Source organism: Callorhinus ursinus, unplaced genomic scaffold, assembly GCF_003265705.2.
Source record: "Callorhinus ursinus isolate GAN/ISIS: 27379988/994484 unplaced genomic scaffold, GSC_fseal_2.0 scaffold9, whole genome shotgun sequence".
In the NCBI taxonomy this organism is placed as follows: Eukaryota; Metazoa; Chordata; class Mammalia; order Carnivora; family Otariidae; genus Callorhinus; species Callorhinus ursinus.
In genome coordinates, this window is record NW_027397071.1 from 48,644,767 (window position 1) to 48,663,855 (window position 19,089).

Below are 19,089 nucleotides of genomic sequence, written 5' to 3' on the forward strand. Positions count from 1 at the left end.
GAGGGAGACTTCGTGGAGGACAGTGGTGCAGCACTTGCTTTGCAGAGTTCCTGTCCCAAAGAGAAAATCTGATGACTGTCTCTCCTCCTTAAGCCAGAAATCCCTCTTGCTGATGCTGACATTATCAGTGCTGGTTTTTGAGCTACACTGGGACGTTCCAGTGCCTCTCTTTGGTCTTGCAAATGTGTCTCTACTTCAGGGTTTGCTGCCCTCCCAAAGACATTTCAGCATAAATACTTAATTCACAAAAGTGAGTGGATTTGAAGGAAAGGGAGATCGGTGAGTGTTAGCTTTTCCCCCCAAGGTTTCCTTTGGTCTCTCTGCCGAGTTGAGTGTTTTCTCTGGGATGAGGTCGGTGGGAAGCCCCACTTTGCACTTCAGCAGACTGGTCAGGCTGGTGGCTGTGGCCACAGTGGCTGTCCTCGTTGTGATGTTGGGCACACCCAAGTGACTCTCAGACAGAGGAAGGGGTGTTGAATCTCACTTCCTCTTTTTTGGTCTCACTTAAGGACATAATCTAGACAGGCAGGCAAGTTTTGGCAGGGGACGTGGGAACACTGCCAAAACAAACATGTTTGTGTTGGGGAAGTCATGGCTGACGGCATGTGGAGAGGGTGGGCAGCCGAGGCGGGGCACTCACAGACTAAAGGTAGTCAGCACTGGGGAACACGACTGTGTTTTGCCCTGGATTTGGCAAAGACTGTGTCAAAGGGATAACACTCAGTGGTGGGAACGAATCTGGTGATCTGGTTTAGAACAGATGACTGCCCTGTTCATCTAGAGTAACTTGCCTTTTTATACCTTTTAGAAAGCAGTTTGGCAGCACGTACTTAAAACCTTGAAAATATTTATGTATCCCTCCATTTGGGAACTTAGGGCTGTTTTCCAGAAACAATGAGAGATGAAGCCAGTGGCCTATGAATGAGTATGTTTGTCCCAGTGGAATTTACAGTGTAAAAATACTGAAAATCACCTAAGTATACAATAATAGGAGAATGGTAGAATAGTCTATCCGAGTAATAGAATATTATATAAACAATTTGCTAAATTTTTTTAATAATCTGGAAAAATGCTTAATATATGGAAAAAAGCAGAATATAAAACTCTATAGAACAGTACCAGTTTTGTTCAAAACATTTTTAAAAGATATGCATACACGCTCTTAGAAAAATCAAATATTAACAGCTGTTCTTTATGGTGGGATTATTAATGATCTAAATTTCTTTCATTCTCCTAACCTTTTAACAAAAAACATGTTAATTTCATCAGGGAACTGTAGTGAAAAGTAAAGTGAAAAGAGAAGTAGAAGAGTCCAGATAGATGTTAGTGGGAAGATGGAGAACAGAGGGAGGGATATTCAGCATATTACAGAGGTAAGGCCGGATTATATACTATGTCCGCAGGATCTTCTTTAGTCCTTACAAGAATCTTAGATGCAGGCATTTTGACTCTACTCCCATTGGGGAAATGGGAGGCCATGGACAGGTGTGGACACTCGTACAGGATGACAGAGTGAGAAAGTGGCAGCTCCAGCTCCAAGGCATTCTCTTCCCCAGAGACTGCAGTGAGGAGGAGCTTGGCACCTCCGTAATCTGGCTCTTCACCACGGTCAAACCCTGAAGACGTGTAGCCAAGGACGAAAAGCAGCAGTCAGCTGGTACAGTGTGTGTGAGCCTGCCCCTATGCTGTCTTGGCTGGCGGAGCCCGGCCTGGCGCCCGGGTGGCACCCCCGTCACCTCAGTCAGAGCCCAGCTGCAGTGCAGTGTAGGGAGGAGGAGGAAGGCGGGGAGAAATAGCTCCATGATCTCCCCGTGACTTCGTTTTTCTTGACAAACACTAACTCCTACTACATGCCAGGTACTTCCCATTCCAAATGCTTTACAAATGTAAACTCTTTCCATTTTCATTGGCCTTAGAGGTAGGTGTATTATCTTCATTTTACAGAGAGGAAACTGAGGCACAAAAAGCTTAGGTAACTTGCCCATGGTCACACAGTTCTTAGGTTAAACCATTTGAAAGGGCCAATATTTGACACTTTGTGACCTGTAAAAATGATGGTTACATATGCTTAACCATAATAGCAAGTGGAGATCCTGCGATTTGAGCCCACAGAAACGGACTCCAGAACCTGTGGTTAACGCTGTGATGCTTTCTCTTCTTTATCTCAGTCCCCTGTCCCTTCCCGGCCATGGAACTTCCAGGCCCTTTGATCAGGCAGTACTTTGGTCACAGGTCTTTCAGGAAAGCATGATGGTAGCATGTTATCAAATTAAATCTTGATTTATTTTGCCTCTCTGCCTCTTCTTGACATCTTCCATTTCCATTTAGACCTCTGTTCTAGAGAACTTAAGTGTTTACGTGGTCTTACTTTTTTCATGTGACTGGGTGAAGGGCTGCCCAGGGCAGACTACCCTGCGTTTGCTCTTTGGGGAGCTGCAAGTGGATGAAAGGAGGCACACTTAGTCCAGAGTGTCCTGACTGAATAACTGTCCCTGTGGTGGCCTTGGCCTCCTTGGCTCACAAGTCCACAGCGGACCCTTCCTTTGGCAAGATAGCTGTTATTAACTCCACTTACTTCCATCCTTTCTAGTGGCTTCTATCCACCCCTTTCCCTTTTTCTCATCTGTTTTTCTCTGCCACCAGTCTGTCCTTTCTCCAGTGCTATGGACAGAGTCTTATTCTCACATGTCATTTTGTGCTGAGAAGGCTCCAGTGCTTTTTAATGTTCTTGTGAGTTAAAGCTCTAAATGGCTTTCTATACCCTCCTTCTCCAGGAGATAGATGTTCCTGGTTGATCCCATGGCTTCTCTCACATGGGCAGTTCTTGTTCAGGGCTCTATGACCAAGACCAAAAACAAACTCAAAAAAAAAAAACAAAAACAAACAAACAAAAATACCTGTCTTCACCTCCAGGTGTTTTTTGAAAACCTTCCTTCTGTGGAAGTTCCCTCTCTCATCTTCTCCATTTTTGTCTTTGCTCTCCCACTTTGAGTAAGACTGTTTGCCTCCTCCAGACCCTCTGAGGTCTCTGGACTTAATCTAGCAACCTCATCATTGTCTGGGACCATTCCTGGATTAAAATCTGGGCGTTTCACTTTCTAGACCAACTCTATATGAGAGGAAGCCTCTGTGCCTCTGTTTTCTTTTCTGTAAAATGGGAGCGAGCAATGCTACCGAGTCAGTCATTGCTCTGTGCCAAGACCAGGCTACTATTGCATACGCTCTGCTCCTACTCCCTCCACTTTTCTTTCTCTCTTTTTTTTATTTCTTTCACTTTTATACCACCGTGCCCCTGATGCAGGCTTGCTCCTCCCTCTGGACCCAGGCAGTAACCTCTCCGTAGGTCTCTTGCCTGCCACAGCTGCCCGTTCCGCCCTTCCTCCCACACAGATAGGCCATACCTCATCTGATAGTTTGGAGATAATAGACAAGAACGTATGAGGAACAGTCAAAATCCTGTATAAATGCAAGGGGTACAGTTAGTTTTGAGGTCATGTGTTCTGCATTTTGTTTTAAATACCCTCTCGCTCTGTGCCTCCTCATAAAGTCAGCTGCCTGAGGTGGTAGGCATGTGATGTAACCATGGGCATGTCTTCTGTCTCACCAGGAACTGAAGCTCTCGTCCCACGAAGAGGCCTTATCCTTTGTGTCGCTGGTCGACGGCTACTTCCGGCTCACGGCAGATGCCCATCATTACCTCTGCACCGATGTGGCTCCCCCACTGATCGTCCACAACATACAGAATGGTTGTCACGGTCCAATCTGGTTGGTTCTGGCACTTTTTCAGTTGCCCTTGGTGTGAAAAGAACCTCATTTTAGTGGTGGGGCGTGTGGCCTCCTCAGACACAGATGTCATCGGTTGTTTAGGTGGGGGCTGGTTGAGCATGTTTGGGACTTACTTGGTGCCTTTCCATCCCTGCTGTCCCCTGGTCAGGCCTTCCTGTCATCTCTTACCTTGGTTCATGCCACAAACCCTTCCTTCTTCCCCCTTGGGTTTCCTCATAGTTAAACCCCCTCACTTCTCCAAGCTGACCAAGAGATGCGACACTTCTAACCCCTTGCTGGACCAGACACAGATAGGACACGGGTCCCAGTTTCACTGTAGTAAGCAATGGCATCCTGAGTCAACTTGTCCTAAAGTGCCAGATAAATGGTGGGAACAGTGGGGTGACCAAGCCTTAGAGCCAGAAGGGGCTTTGGTGGACATCTTGTCACACCTGCATCTCAGACCTAGAAGCCCTTACTCAGATACCTCTGGTGATGGGGTACTCAGTAGTGCAGGAGGCAGCCAGTAGATTATAGCTCTGACAGTTAGAGACAAACGTACCTTTCTGCTAGGGAGTTGAAGTTCGCCTCTCTTTAACTTCTTCCTACTCCTTTGACTTCTGTCATTTGAAGCAACAGGGATTCAGTGTACTTCCTTTTACATAGGACTGTTCTTTAGATGAAAACAGCTGCTGTATTTTTTCTGAGTTTCTCGTCCCAAACTAAAATATATCTGGGGAAGCATCTCTTCAGCTACCTTCCTCAGGATAGGTTCCCACCGTCTTCCCTCTGCCAGTTACTTGTGGACAGCGAGTTCATTAGTGGGTGATCCCCGGCTTCCAGAGGCTCACAGACTCATGGGGAGATAGACACACAAAGAAATGCAGAACAGGCTGCCGAGCATTATAATAAAGCATCTCCCTCAAATATCCCAGCCACAGTTAGGCTTCGGGGCCCTGACCCTTGCTCTTCCCTTGGCCTAGAATCTTCTTCCTCTGGAATGTATACAGCTACCACTTCCTTCAGATGGCGCTCAGATAGCACCTTATCGGTGAAGTCTTCCTTGACCACCTTCTATGAAGTAACAACACCTCTTCCTCCCCCGCACCCCACACTTCCTGGCTCCTTCACTCTGCTTTAGTTTTCTTCAGTGGCTTTTATTACCTCCTCACTCACTTTATTTATTTCCATGTCCCTTTGTTTTTTGTCTGTCTGGCCTTGCTGCCCAGAATATGAGCTGCATAGAGGCAGAGGGCATTGTGTGCTTTGCTCACTGTTTTTCCTCAGCACCCGTGGCAGGGCCTGGCACATACCAGAGGCACTCCATAAGTATTTGCTGAATCGGTGAACGTTTTGTGTTCTGTGGGAGTTTGAAACTCACTGCCTCCTCTGGGGAGGCAGCATTCAGATCAGATTAAACATTGAAGAATCAGTGAAGGTTGACAGGTCTTAAAGAGGGAAAGGGCCTCCCAGGTGAGGGATCATCATGTGCAAAGGCATGAAGTTGTTCCAGATCATGGAGCAGCTGGTGTCTGCCTTTCTTACACACATTGACCATGTTGGTCCTCTTTTGCCAACTTCGTGAGCACCACTCATGAGATATGTGCTGACTTCACCTGTAGGTTTATTTAGCGACTGTTCACTGCCTTCTGTGTGCAGTACTGATTGACCCTGGGGGTACAAAGGAATGTAAGATGGGCATATTATATTCCCTATTAATATTGTTCTCTTTTTTTCTTTTTTTATTTGGTGTTAATTAATCAGTTACTTATTTACCGAGTAGCTACTATGAGCCAAGTGTGCTCTGGTTACTGGGGATACAGCAGTGAACAGAATAACCCCAAATTTGTGCTCTCCTGAGGCTCATGTTCTAGTTGGACTGCCTAGGGATGGTGGGAAGGGACCCCACTCTATGGCAGGCACTCCGTAATGGGCAGCTCCGCATCACCTCTGTGGGGACATCTCCTGCCGCGAGCTGGAGACCACACATGGGGGGAAGTCAGGGACAAGCAGAGCTCAGTGTCTTGGGCAGCAGGCTAGTCCTCTTCTAGACCTTGGAGACTTGATGTGTTTTGAGGCTCCTTGGCATCTCGGCTTGCCCCATGTGTCCTCTCAGACGTCAGGACCCAGGATGTGTAATGCAATGGAGCTGTAGGACTTGAGCCAGCTCAGAGATGTGGATATCCCGTGGGCTGTAGAGTGTTCACATTGGTATGAGCTCTTTCTCCCTTTCCCTTTCTCTCCCTCTAGCACAGAATATGCCATCAATAAGTTGCGGCAAGAAGGAAGCGAGGAGGGGATGTATGTGCTGAGGTGGAGCTGTACCGACTTTGACAATATCCTCATGACTGTCACCTGCTTTGAAAAATCTGAGGTCAGTCAGGAAAAATCTTGGTCATTCAGGCCAAGTCATATCGCCACAGGGTGTTCGGTGCAGCCAGCCCAGGAGCTGCTCCAGAGAGGACCACCCTGGGGTATGGGGGTAGAAAAGCCTGGGTTTCTGAGAAAATCCCTGGCAGTTCTGACCAGGACAATCCTAGTCTTCAAAAGGAGACTTCCCTAGCAGCCAGACCCTGAACGTTTCCCCTCATGGCCCTTTCTTCCCTCAAGGGACCCATGGCAGGGGTCCATGGTCACTGTGGAAAGTAGAGTGTGGCCGGAAAACCAGTTCACACCAAACATTTGTCAAGTTTAATGCACTTATTGGGAGTGGTTGATTTTACACTCAGGGACAAAATCACAGACCCAGAGCCGTGTCTGATCTGTGGCACTCACTGGTACGTACCAGTGCCAAGATGGCCGGCTCAGCAACCTGGCCTACCACAGATTTCCCCAGATGGGAGCTTCAGACATTTTAACAGACGACTTGCTGTTCCGTGTTTGGCAAGTGGAGATGGCTTTATTTAGTGACTCTAGTGTAGCTAGACGCCAGGAATGGTGTGAGAGACACCTGAAAACAAAGATAGAAGCCAGAATTGTTGACCTTACCTCACTGGACTGCAATACCGCCTTTGTCATTCAGGTGATTTTTTTTAAATACGGGAAATGGAATATTTTAAAAGACAATGAGTTTTACAGAATTAGTCCAGATAAATACACTAGTGTTGACTGGGTTAGTGTGAACTGGGAGAACTGGGGTGGCAGGGGGAGGTGGGGTAGCTTCAAGGTGGAAGTCTGCACACGAGCTTGCCATAGACCTCAGACGGTAGAAGAAAAAGTACTGGGGATCCCCTGGGGACTAGACTCCATCAGGAGTGGGAAGAGGAAATGGCAGAAGGAACCCAGCGCTGCCAACTGTCCTGGGCAAAGTGTCTAGGTGCCACTGCCTGCCTGGGGGTGTTCCTGCACAGCAAGGCCTCACGGCTGGTATGGACGCAGCAGGTCATGTCAGGTTTGTTCCTGGGCAGCATGCCTGTCTTCTGCTTTCATCAGTCTTGAAGGAAGTTTAATGTTTTGAACATGGACGGGCGCACGAGACAGCCCAACTGCTTTCTTAGGTGGAATGGGCTTATGCTGTACCGGGAATGTCAGTGACTCAGTAGCATGGTCCACCTGGGGAAACAGGATCATAGCCATGATTACTCCTGCTGTTCATTGTAGCTCACCAGATGCTATGCTGAACCCTTTACCTGCATGTCCTCATTTGAAACCTTAGGCTGACCTTGTGAGATAGGTGGTATTATCCCCAGTGTACAGATGAATAAACCAAGGCATCGAGATCTTAAATATCTTGTCCTGGTCTACACCATAAGTAGATCTTTCTGACGCTCATCCTTAATCACTAGAAGATTTGTCTCTGTACAAAAAGTGCCCGTGAAGGAAAACCTCTCTTATACTTCCTCTCTGTGGTGCCATAGAACCCTGAAAATAGATTAGACTGCCGACCATCACCTCCCAGGGTGGTTCTCCTCAAATGGATGCACAGCCCGGAAGGGCTCAGTTTGAGAGGCTTCCTGTATAAATGTTGTTATAGTAATTATTATTTCATGCATAATAATATTTGCAAATCTTTATGAAGTGCTTACTAAGTTTTTTACTATGTCATGTAATCATAGCAGTCCTGTGAGGTTGGTTTTTCAATGAACTTCATCTTACACATTTAAAACGAGGTGATGCTGTTGTAGAAGTCACTGTTCGGTTATGCTTTCTCCATAATGTTAACTCCCTTTGATCAGTGTCTTCTTCTGGATTTATTTATTTCTTTGTTTGTTTACTTGTTTATAATACATTTTTACTTTTGAATAATTATAGATTTACACAAATGGTTCAGAGATCGTACAGAGTTCTAGATATCTTTTATCCAGCTTCTCGTGTTGTTAACAAATTACATACCCATGGTACATTTGCTTGACCTGTTTAAAACAATTGGTTTCTGGTCATTTTCCTGAATGGCAGGTGCTGGGTGGCCAAAAACAGTTCAAGAACTTTCAGATCGAGGTGCAGAAGGGCCGCTATAGCCTGCACGGCTCAGACCGCAGCTTCCCCAGCCTGGGGGACCTGATGAGCCACCTCAAGAAGCAGATCCTGCGCACGGACAACATCAGCTTCGTGCTGAAGCGCTGCTGCCAGCCCAAGCCCCGAGGTCGGTTTCCCTGGGCCGGAGCCCGGCCCTGTCCCCTCAGGGTCCCCCTGTGCCCTGTGGCAATGCTCCAAGACACCTGGTAACCAAAAGAGACTGGTTGGTTGGAAGAAAGTGGCCCCTCCCCACAGTTTCTAGGTGGCTTTCATTTCGTCTAATTACAAGTCTGTGCCCACCTCCAATCCCGGTCCTCAAGTGTCAGCGTTTTCTATAGTATAAAACATACACCTTTCCTTAGCAGCTCAGGCTTCAGGAAGAGCCATGATTAGGATTAGTAAACAGAAGCTTACTACTTTCCTCTTTAAGGTAAAATGTCTTAAGAGTTCCCCTGTGAGTGGTTTATTATCTGGGAAACGTTCCCTGGCACATCTTCTGTGGGCCAAGAACTATGGTGAATGTAGAGCATCAGAAATGCCTGGCACCCAGTCCCTACTCTCCAAGGGTTTCCAGTCTCATGCAGAAAATGTCCTAGGGAAACGAGGCCACTGCATATGTGATGCTGTTTCATCAACACCTATATGTCACACCTCAGGCTTACAGAGACGGGGATGGTCAAACATCCCTGGGCCATGGCATGGAAGACTGCCCGGAGGAGGGAGGCAGATCTTGGATAGTGGGGGGGGGGGGGGGGGGGCTTGCCTGTTAGTTGAGGGCATTTCCTGCTGAGTGTGTGCAGGGGCAACATGGCAGGCCACAGCAGGGGCTGCAGAGAAGCAGGGGCTGAAGGGCTAATGTGTCTGGTCAAGCTGGTGAAGTTAGAAAGAAGGGGCAGGTGATGTTGGGAGAGGAAGATTTGGGTCAGAGGAGGCCTTGGGTGCCATGCCAGGGAGCTGCAGTACCAAACCATGGGAGGGTCAGGTTGTAAAATGAATGGGAGAGGTGAGGAACCTGGCTTTTGTTTTTGAAGCCCCGTGGATAATGTCACTGATGTCCTGGAGGTGGATTCATCACCTCTTAGAATGTGAGAACTGGAAGGGAGGTTAGGCATCACCTGATCAAATGTCGCGTCTTACAGATGAGAAGATTGAGTCCTGGAGAAGTGAATTGGGTCTCACTGAGGGTCAGGGTCAAAGGGGTTTGAGTGCCACTCTACCCCAAATGACATTTTGACATTCCCCTACTGCATGGTGCTGCCTGCGTGGGTGAGATCCTTCCCTGAGAAGAGGTCAGGCCTCAAAGAAAGTGTAGATAGCACAGTCGTCCTGAGGCCCTAGTAAGTATGGTGGAAGATGCTCTGAGGAGTATCTTCATCCGAGACGCCTCTGGTTCTTTTAAGGGAATTTGTGAGCCTTTATATCAGGGGTGGGCAGAGGAAGCAACACGAGGACAGAAAGGGGCCTGGGTTCTTGATGTTTGAATCATTTTTTGGCCTCCCAGCAAGGGGCTGCCACCGCACTCGGTGAAAGAGGAAGGACTTACATTCTTGTTGATCAGATAGGGTTTCCTGCCAGCTCTGGGGGTAACTGCAGCCTTTGTTTTCATGCCTGAAGATGTTCCGCAAGGGTAAAAACACATCTGCCACTTGGTCCTGAGACCTCAGAGTGAGGTAAAACCTTAAAGCCCAACGACCCTATTTACTCACATAATCTCTCCTAACAGATATTAGGAGCGGTTTTTACTTTCCTTGGGATTTGTGGTCTCTGGGTAAGGTTGAGGAGATGGAGAGCAGTGGCCACAGGTAGTGAGGACTGGTGGCAGGTGGGAGACCGGGACATGATTTCTTCACTGGAATTAGCTGGAGAGGTCTCTGGTGTCGATGCCACTGTACTGGTCCAGATCTGGGGGCCAGTAGCGGTAGCAGGAGACGCACAGGAACAAATTGGAGCCGTCTCTCCCACTTGAGTATGAACTCTTAAGACAGGATCTGGATCTGTCTTAGCACCCCATGACTCATGGGGTACACCACACCCAGCACAGAGTCCACGCTCACTGATGTCTGTCAGGGGAATAGTTAGAGTGGTAGCTACCATATTGGTGGGTACCTACTAATGCCAAGCACTTTACATGCATATTTGCATTTGCTCCATCTGACAGTAGCTCTTTGTAGCTATTACAGAGATGCAGAAATGGAGGCTCAGAGATGTTTGGTGCCTTGCTGCTGATGACAGCAGTAGTTACAATAATAGGAGCAACAAGTAGTGATGATGATGATGATGATGATGATGATGATGATGATGGCTACTGGGCTTACAGGCCCCACGTGAGGGTCTTCCGTCTTCTGAGTCATTTAATCTTCAGAACAAGCCAGAGTGTGTTGTAATCCCTGTTAATTTGCCTAGGTAGTTAGAGGATGACTGGGGACGTGAACTCAAGTCTTCTGACTCCAGCTCTGGTGATTTTCCTGTACATCCCATCATACTCTGCGAAGGTGCAGGGGCAGCCATCAGCCCAGAGCTCTGGGGCGAGGGCAGTTCTCCTGACCTGGAGGAGGGAAGGGCCTGGCAGTGAGGAGAGGAGGAATGAGCCCTGTGTATGAGGCTTGCTTCTCTGGGCCATCAGAAACCCTCTGTCTTCCCTCCACCACCTGCAAATTAGAGAAGTGGTAAAATTATGAAAATTAAGGAGAAGGTCATTTTGGGTTCCTCAGTGCTTCTGCCCTCCTAACTGCAAGGCTCTGATGGCCACACTTCAACCTGGGTTTCCCACTTGAAAATGCAACTGAGAAACTCCTCATGGAATAAAGGAAAAGCAGGTGGCCACTCAGAGTGGATGTGACAATAAAGCAAGTTCACATCTCTGTGTGTTGTCCAGCCCCACTGCCCCTCTCCAAGTCTGAGGGTGACTGTGGCAAGAAGGGGATAGCGACCCAGCAGGACTCACTGGCCCAGTCATCACTGACCCTCCCATGTCCTCATCTGTGGTGTGGAGCCAGGGGCTTGATTTCAGCCCCCTTTGGCTCTGACACTGAGAACTTCTGACTCTTGCCAGCCAGCTGGTACAAGGATGATGGCGCTGACCAAGATGTAGTACTGGTCTTAACCACAATGGCTACTAGTTTTGGAGCACTCCCTGTACACCAGGCACTGAAGTAAGCCCTTCATATGCATTATCTCGTATGCACCCTGCTGAGGGGCATGACTGTGTCTCCCATTTTTCTAGTGAGAAAACGGGTTTAACAGGGCCCCCCACTCACACAGTTGACGTCAGTGCCATGCTCCCTGAAGCAGCCAGGCAAATCATCGCCCATAAATGGCGCCTGTTTTCATCCTCCTCTCTCATTTTCAAAACAGCTCCACTGCCCCAACCCTTTGCTGGGGACACCATTCAGGTGGCTCTTTCTTTGTCTTTTCTCCATTAGGGCAGTCCTGAGTTGCCTGTTTGAATCTGATTGTATCCAGGTTACAGAGTGGAGTCAGGATAACAGAATGGAGGAGAACAGACTGGAGAAAGGGTACCCAGGATATGGTTGGTAATAAAGGGAGCCTGTGCCTGAACCCAGTGTCTGGCTCCCAGATTTGTGCCTCCCACTAGGGCCAGGTTTGCTATAAGAAGGTATGAGGCTGGAGCCATCCGTGACTGAAGTATGAGCGTCCAGGGCTTACTAGCTGCCTGACCTTGGGCTAGTCACCCTGAATCTCTGTTTTCTGACCTATAGAATAAAAAGGATAAAAATACTGTGTACCTCATAGAATTGTCATAAGGACAAAGGGATTACTGTGAGGAAAGCTCTTAGGGGCAGTGGCTGGCAAAGAGGAAGCAATCAGAAAATGTGAGCTGAAAAAAAAACAATAAAAAGGAAAATAAGCCCTGCCCTGCAGGGAAGTGAGGATTTGAGAGACCACGTCTAATTACTCGGCCTACTGCAGGCACCTGATCCTCAGCAGCTAGATGGGGTTCTTCTGGGGTTCCAGAATCCTCTCACTGCAGTCTGAATCTGGAAGGGGCACTCTCCCTCCACCCCCAGTGACATAGCTCAAAGTAGCTCCATGGTGGGAAGGCACCTTCTATGGATTGTAAATTCCTTGAGCCGCTTGTGCTCGTCGTGGCCCCGGCAGATTTTGTAAAGTGTTCAGTTTGCCGTTTGAATCCATAGAATCTGGGGCTGGTCTGCTCATAACCTATACATTGAGTTAGTGCCTCCTTGGAGTCAGGCACTGCTGGGAGCCCAGAGAGGTTCAGGCACGACCTTCTCTCTGGGTTATCCTGTTCTTTTGCATAAGACCGGTGTTGTTTTACTCTCCTGCCTTGGTTCCCATTACCCGCTACACCCGAGGGACTGCTTCTTCCTCTCTGCTCAGCTCTTGTCCTTCAGCTCACATCCTGATTATTCATTCACACGGTGAACAGATACTTCCTGAGTACCTACTACGTACCAGGCTGTGGAGGTAGAGCAGGAAATAAGATAGACACCATCCCTGCCGGTGGGGAGTTTCTCTTCTCAGATTTTAAAATTTCATTTCCGTAGGCAGACCTTCCCTAACTTCTGCTACCAGAACAGATCCTGCTGTGTCAACCCCCCAGCACCTGGGCCTGGCTTGGAGAGTAGCTGCACAAATTGGAGCTTTCCTTTTGATGGGTTGATTATTTGATTAGGCTCTGTTATTAGCCTGCAAGCTCCTGGAGGGCCTAAAACAAGTACTTAATAAACATTTACTGAATGACTGAACCAGCACATGTACAAATATGTGTTCAGCAAGCCCCATGATTTGGCAAGCATTGCCTGACTGGGATCTTGAACCTTCACTACCCTGCTCAGACTTCTTCATTCTCTTCCACAGAGATCTCCAATCTGCTGGTGGCTACTAAGAAAGCCCAGGAGTGGCAGCCTGTCTACCCTATGAGCCAGCTGAGTTTTGACCGGATCCTCAAGAAAGATATTGTGCAAGTGAGTCTTTGCTAAGGTTCCTGAGCTCACCTTGGTCCTGCCTCTCCACAGCGAGTAGTCTGAGGATTTGGGGGGGAGTGAAGTCTGGGTTTGGGGAAATCCTATCGGGAAAAAAATAAGGAGCTTTCCTTTCATAGTTAAAGCTGTTCAGCCACTGCCCTGCCATTGTACCCAGCCTTGCCAATATTCCCCAGAGATACTTTCTCTTTGAAGGGAAATGGATTCGTCATGCTTTGTGGGGTTATCTAGGGTTATAGGACCTTCTGTTGTGGGTCTTCTTCGGATAGAAGGAGTTGGAGAACTTGGTGGGAATGCTGACAGGGCCGCAGGAATTGGGTGTCTGTGGGGGCGTCTGAGCTGATGACCTGCATTAACCCACCACATGCTGTGTGACAAAGCACTACTAAAGTTCAGTTCCTAGGCTTCCTGATGATGCTTCCAGAGGGAGCAAAGCTGGGGGGTACAGAATGCAGTGAGAGAGCAGGGGATGTACAATGTCGGCCTGCAGGAGAACTGTTTTGGGAAAGAGATCCCTTGGACCAGTGTTCCAGCTTGGGAGGCCTTTCGCCCAGAGTCTGCAGCCGTAGGCAGGCCCACCTTCCCTTGTAGCTAGCTGCCCTTGGGCCTTGGCTAGGGGTGTGAGGCCCCGGGGGAAATCCCACTTTCTGTTCCATGCCCCCACCCCAGTCCCTGTACACAGCCACACACCAGGGAGGTAAGGAGACAGCATGCCAGCAGCCTTGGAGGGAAGGCACTGTTGACTGCCTGGGAGAGATTGCAACACTTGGCAGGTGTTGCAGAGCGAATTGTGCGCTCACATCTGTTAGGGAGCCTGGTGGGAGGTAGTAGGCATGGGGTTGGGTTCCTGGTTTACGTTTTTAAGTTAATCTCTAAAATTGTTGGGTGGGGTGTTCAGAGAGTAGGAGCCCGCCGCTGCAACCGCCTCTCACTTTTTCTTTGGAGACATTTTTCACTGAAGGCTGGTATTTATTGTTTTCTGTCCCTCTGATGGTGTTAGAGCTGTGGCCAGAGATTAAAATCACCAGAGCAGCGGTACCCTGGCCTTTTTTCTGTGTAAACTTGGCACTGTCCTTGGGCCCTTCCTTCTCTCCTTGCCCTCAAGCCTCTCGGAGGGTTCCAGGCATCCGCCGTGCCCCCGGTGCTCACCTAGGCCCTGCCCCCCAGGCACTCATCTGCCCCCCCCCCCCCCGGTGCTCACCTAGTCCCCAGCAACAGTCCTTGCATGTGCAGCGGTGATTGCCACCCTCGGCAGGCCCGTGGCTGGTGGAGCCAGCTCTCGTCTCTTAAGTAGAGACGTAAGTCCTAGGTAGGGAGCTACAGCAGGATGTGGCACTGGCAGAGAGGACCGTGCTGCCTCGCCTGGGGAGGGCAGAGCTGGCTTCCTGGGGAAAGGGGCACGGAAGCAGAGTTGCAGAGGGCGCACAGCCCACGCCTAGCGAAGGCAGAGGGAGTGGCACGGAAGGAGGCCAGTGGGGAACATGCAGGGCCTCTGTGGGTTGCTGCAGAATTCTGCTGCCATGACTTGGCTACTGGAATAAGCAGCCCTTCTGGGGAAGAGTAATTATTCTGAAAGCATATGGCTTTTACGGGATGTTCTGGGAACACAACTTCCCTAACTTTGATGAATTGCTTCGTTACAGATGCGGCTTTAATGAATAGTCACAGGACCTTGCCAGGATATGGGAGACAGGGCAGATGCATCGACATTCTGCCATGCCAGATGACAAATGGTGGCATTTGTGCACATTGATATACCCAATTAACAATTGTATATGTTCTTGTAGGGGGCAGGGCTGATTCCAAGGGAATCCATTTTCTGCATTTACAGAGAAGGTCCTGGGATAATAGAATAACAGCACCTCAACTTAAAGATTTCGTGAGATTAATGTCAGTAGCTTGAGAATGCCTGAGTTTTATGAATCACATTTTGATTTCCCAATATTAAGAATGTTTAAATCAGAATTATTAAAGCTTGAATTGGAAGGGTCCTTAGAGACAGATGATTATGTGTGATAATTTCACTTAGTGCTCATACCACTTATTTGGTGGTGTTCTCCCCTTTCATACGTGAGGAAACTGAGGGCCCACCTTCCAGTCTCTACCTCTGTTTTCACACCCCTTCCCCACTTTGGGATTGCTCCAGCAAGTCCACATGTAAATGAGTCACAGATTTTAAAGCTTAGCATGCATGCACGTATATACACACACGCCGGGTAGCATGGTTGGAAGATGAACAAGTACCTGGTCTAGAGGGCAATCAAACAGAACACATCAGCCCAGCAGATGATTTCTACCCACGATGTGCCGGGGTCTGGACCGAGGAGCCTTTATTCCTTCCTCTTCACTTGGTTCTAGAACAGCCCTGGGAGGTGGGTGCCATGGTTATCCCTCTTTACAGAAAGCATCTCTGAGTTAGTTGGCCAGCGAGCAGTCGAGCCAGCACTAACAAGCCCTTCTCTTTGTAGCCCAGCCTCTAGTAGAGCCCCACTGGGGTCCTCTCTGAGTCCTCTTTGGAGGCCAAGGGTGGGCCGCTGTTGCTGGAGGCTGGTGGTGGTGCTGCTGGAAGTTTTATGATTGGCCAGGATTACGTTTTAGCCACAGGTTGCTTCTGAAGGTAGAAGGCAAGGAACGGTGTGGGAATTAAATGTCTCCTGGGGCTCAGGAAGTGTCACATTTGTGTTTGGCTGACTAGCTTTATGTTTTTTCTGGAGGCCTGACCAGACCAAGGCCCTAGAGGTTGTGAGCTGTGGAGGCTCTTTTGTCCTTGCCCCACCCCTTCTGGTGTGTTCCCATTAAGGCCTCAGTGCCAGACTCGGGTGTCACTGCAGCCCCAGAGAGAAGTAGCCCCAACCTCCTGCTTCCTCCTTCAGGGCGAGCACCTTGGGAGAGGCACACGGACACACATCTACTCCGGTACCCTGGTGGATTACAAGGATGACGAAGGAACTTCCGAAGAGAAGAGAATAAAAGTGATCCTCAAAGTCTTAGACCCCAGCCACAGGGACATTTCTCTGGCAAGTGTCTTCCTCATAACCCTATCCTCTCCCTTCCCCAACTTCTGGAGCCAGTGGAGCACAATGAGCTAGGAAGAAACTTTGTCTTTGTTTCGGTCTTGTCATTCAGTCTGAATTCCTTTCTTCAAATACAATATTAGATGAAGCAGGTATGTAAAGTAAGTGAGGGAAGATGGAAGATGAAGTGCATTGAGCAGCCTGTCCCCTCCCTGCCCCTTTCACTCTCCTCCCATAGAGGTCCTTGTGGTGGTTCTGTGGAGCCCCAGGACTCTAGCTGAATCTTCTCGAAGTCCCTGATGTAGTCCAGGACTATCACTTTGCGGTCTAGAAGATTAAAGCCCATGGGAGTAAAAGGACTTACCCAAGATCCCACACACTGTTAGAAAGCAATAAAGCCAAGTCTCGACAGAGATCTGGTTTTTCACTTATTCTTTATTTTTTTATTTTTTTATTGTTACGTTAATCACCATACATTACATCATTAGTTTTGGATGTAGTGTTCCATGATTCATTGTTTGTGCATAACACCCAGTGCTCCATGCAGAATGTGCCCTCTTTAATACCCATCACCAGGCTAACCCATCCCCCCACCCCCTCCCCTCTAGAACCCTCAGTTTGTTTTTCAGAGTCCATCGTCTCTCATGGTTCGTCTCCCCCTCCGACTTACTCCCCTTCGTTCTTCCCCTCCCGCTATCTTCTTTTTCTTTTTTTTCTTAACATATGTTGCATTATTTGTTTCAGAAGTACAGATCTGTGGTTTTTCACTTATTCTACTACAGTGCCAAATGTTGTTATTTCCCAAAGTTTAAAAGAAGAGAAAGTGGTGGATATGAGTATCCAGTGGGGAAATTGTCACCTAGCCTCTGCCGCCAGCCTGGCTCTGTATCCTGTTAGGTTTTCTAAATAGATTCCATATACCAGCCAGATTGGCCCCTAGGTAAAGGCTTGGCAATGCCCCTGGGCAGTCAAGGCCAGGGGAACTATTTCAGGGCCTGGGATGATGACAGTGTTGAGTGTTCCTGGGACCCATTGACTTCCCTCTCAGCAGAGCTCCTTCGGCATCAGAGCCGTGGCATCTGGCCCTTGACATTCCCTTGTGCTATCCTCCCACAGGCCTTCTTTGAAGCAGCCAGCATGATGAGGCAGGTCTCCCACAAACACATCGTGTACCTCTATGGCGTCTGTGTCCGAGACGTGGAGAGTAAGTGTATTCGCTTTGGAAGGGGAGGTTGGCCTGGCTGGGGAGCATGGGTGCTGTGATGACGATTCGGGGCCGAAGCCACCTTCACATTTCACATTGCTTGGGCTTTTTGTCTCTTCTTGCAGTCGAGGAACTTGAGGTACCGAGCAGGTCTTGTGCTTAATAGTGGGCGTGGAATGAAGTCCCGTTTGTTTTTCACTCATTTCTTGAACGTTACTTGTTGCCAGCTCTGGCTGCACACTGGTCTGGACCTGGGAGGGTGGGGTGGGCAAGCTGAGAGTCAGAATGGAAGGTGCTCTGGGCAGGGGTGGAGGCACTCTGATGTTTGCACCTCACAAGAATATTGCCATCCTCCTGAGCTGAGTACCAGCCACTAAAGTGGCCTCTCCTCAGAGGATGAGGGAAGATACTGTCTCAGATGTACAGAAGGTTCCAGATGTGGCTACTTTTGTGTTTGTAGATATCATGGTGGAGGAGTTTGTGGAGGGTGGGCCCCTGGATCTCTTCATGCACCGGAAAAGTGATGTCCTCACCACACCATGGAAGTTCAAAGTTGCCAAACAGCTGGCCAGCGCCCTGAGTTATTTGGTAAGTGTGTTCTGATGTCCGTGGTGGTCTCCACCAGGAACCAGAATGCCCTGTAGGGTGGCAGGAAGGAGTCTAGCCAGGCAGGCTGCAGGGGCCTGGGCTCTGTGGTTAAACACAGGTGTGCCTGGTGCTTGCTGAAAACAGTCATTTGGGGCTGTTCGTGTGCTTGGGTATGAATTCTGTTTTGAGGGAGGTTTTATCACATCAGAGGACTGACTTCTGGAATGCACCATAGGTTAGAGTGGAAATAGCGCGATACTTGTCGAATGAATGAGTGAAATTGCGTGCATCAGTAGCACTTCCCATGGCTCAGCTCTTGGGGCGTTACACAGGTTCTCATGAGTGTCATTCTCACAAGCCCTAGGAGGCCTGCTCCACCATTATCCCCGTTTCGCTGGTGAGGGAACTGGGGCAGAAGGCCACGATTTAATGTGCCCGAGTGACACATAACTGGGGGAGAGCTGGGCTGCCTGGGCATTGCTGTCGCTGGGGAATATGGAGAGATGACTTGAGGGGCTGGGCTTGGAAACAGGGAGTGAGGGAAGGAGGGAAGACAGGCAGCCCCATGGGCAACTTGACTGATTTCACCCTTTTCACTCTGCAGGAGGATAAAGACCTGGTCCACGGAAACGTGTGCACAAAAAACCTTCTCCTGGCCCGTGAGGGCATTGACAGCGAGTGCGGCCCGTTCATCAAGCTCAGTGACCCTGGCATCCCCATCACCGTGCTGTCCAGGCAAGGTGTGTCTCCCTTACCCTCCCACCCTAGTTCCCATCCCCGCCCTTCACCCTTCCATCCTCCCTGCCCCCGCCCTAATTAGGGGAGAAGGGGGCTAGGGCTCAGGTGTGCTTCCTTTTGAAAAGGACACTTTGGCAGACAGGCTTGGTGCTGCTGTGTCCTGGGGGCCAGGGGAGATGTGGAGGTGAGGGAGGGCCAGTCCCTGCCCTCAGGGAGCTGAGTGGTCGGAAAAACACAGCTCACCCAAGGCACATCTTTGTTCTCAGTGCTGGGGTAGCACAGAGGGAGGCTGCCGGGCCTGGGGATGGTCAGAGGGGTGTCAGGAGGAGCTGGGTCTCCTTGGTCTTCAACTGTAGTT

At 49.2% G+C, this 19,089-nt stretch overlaps 1 protein-coding gene across 2 annotated transcripts in view; it reads left to right on the forward strand.

Moving 5' to 3' along the window:
* Positions 1 to 19,089, forward strand: part of JAK1 (Janus kinase 1) — a 123,353-nt gene that overhangs the window by 94,321 nt on the left and 9,943 nt on the right. For both annotated transcript variants that reach the window (XM_025871770.2, XM_073896603.1), the window contains exons 9-16: positions 3,608 to 3,765; positions 6,016 to 6,139; positions 8,161 to 8,347; positions 13,063 to 13,169; positions 16,061 to 16,204; positions 17,318 to 17,405; positions 17,866 to 17,993; positions 18,598 to 18,733. In XM_025871770.2, the coding sequence (XP_025727555.2) occupies positions 3,608 to 3,765; positions 6,016 to 6,139; positions 8,161 to 8,347; positions 13,063 to 13,169; positions 16,061 to 16,204; positions 17,318 to 17,405; positions 17,866 to 17,993; positions 18,598 to 18,733 (1,072 nt within the window). The remainder of the gene's footprint in view (positions 1 to 3,607; positions 3,766 to 6,015; positions 6,140 to 8,160; positions 8,348 to 13,062; positions 13,170 to 16,060; positions 16,205 to 17,317; positions 17,406 to 17,865; positions 17,994 to 18,597; positions 18,734 to 19,089) is intronic.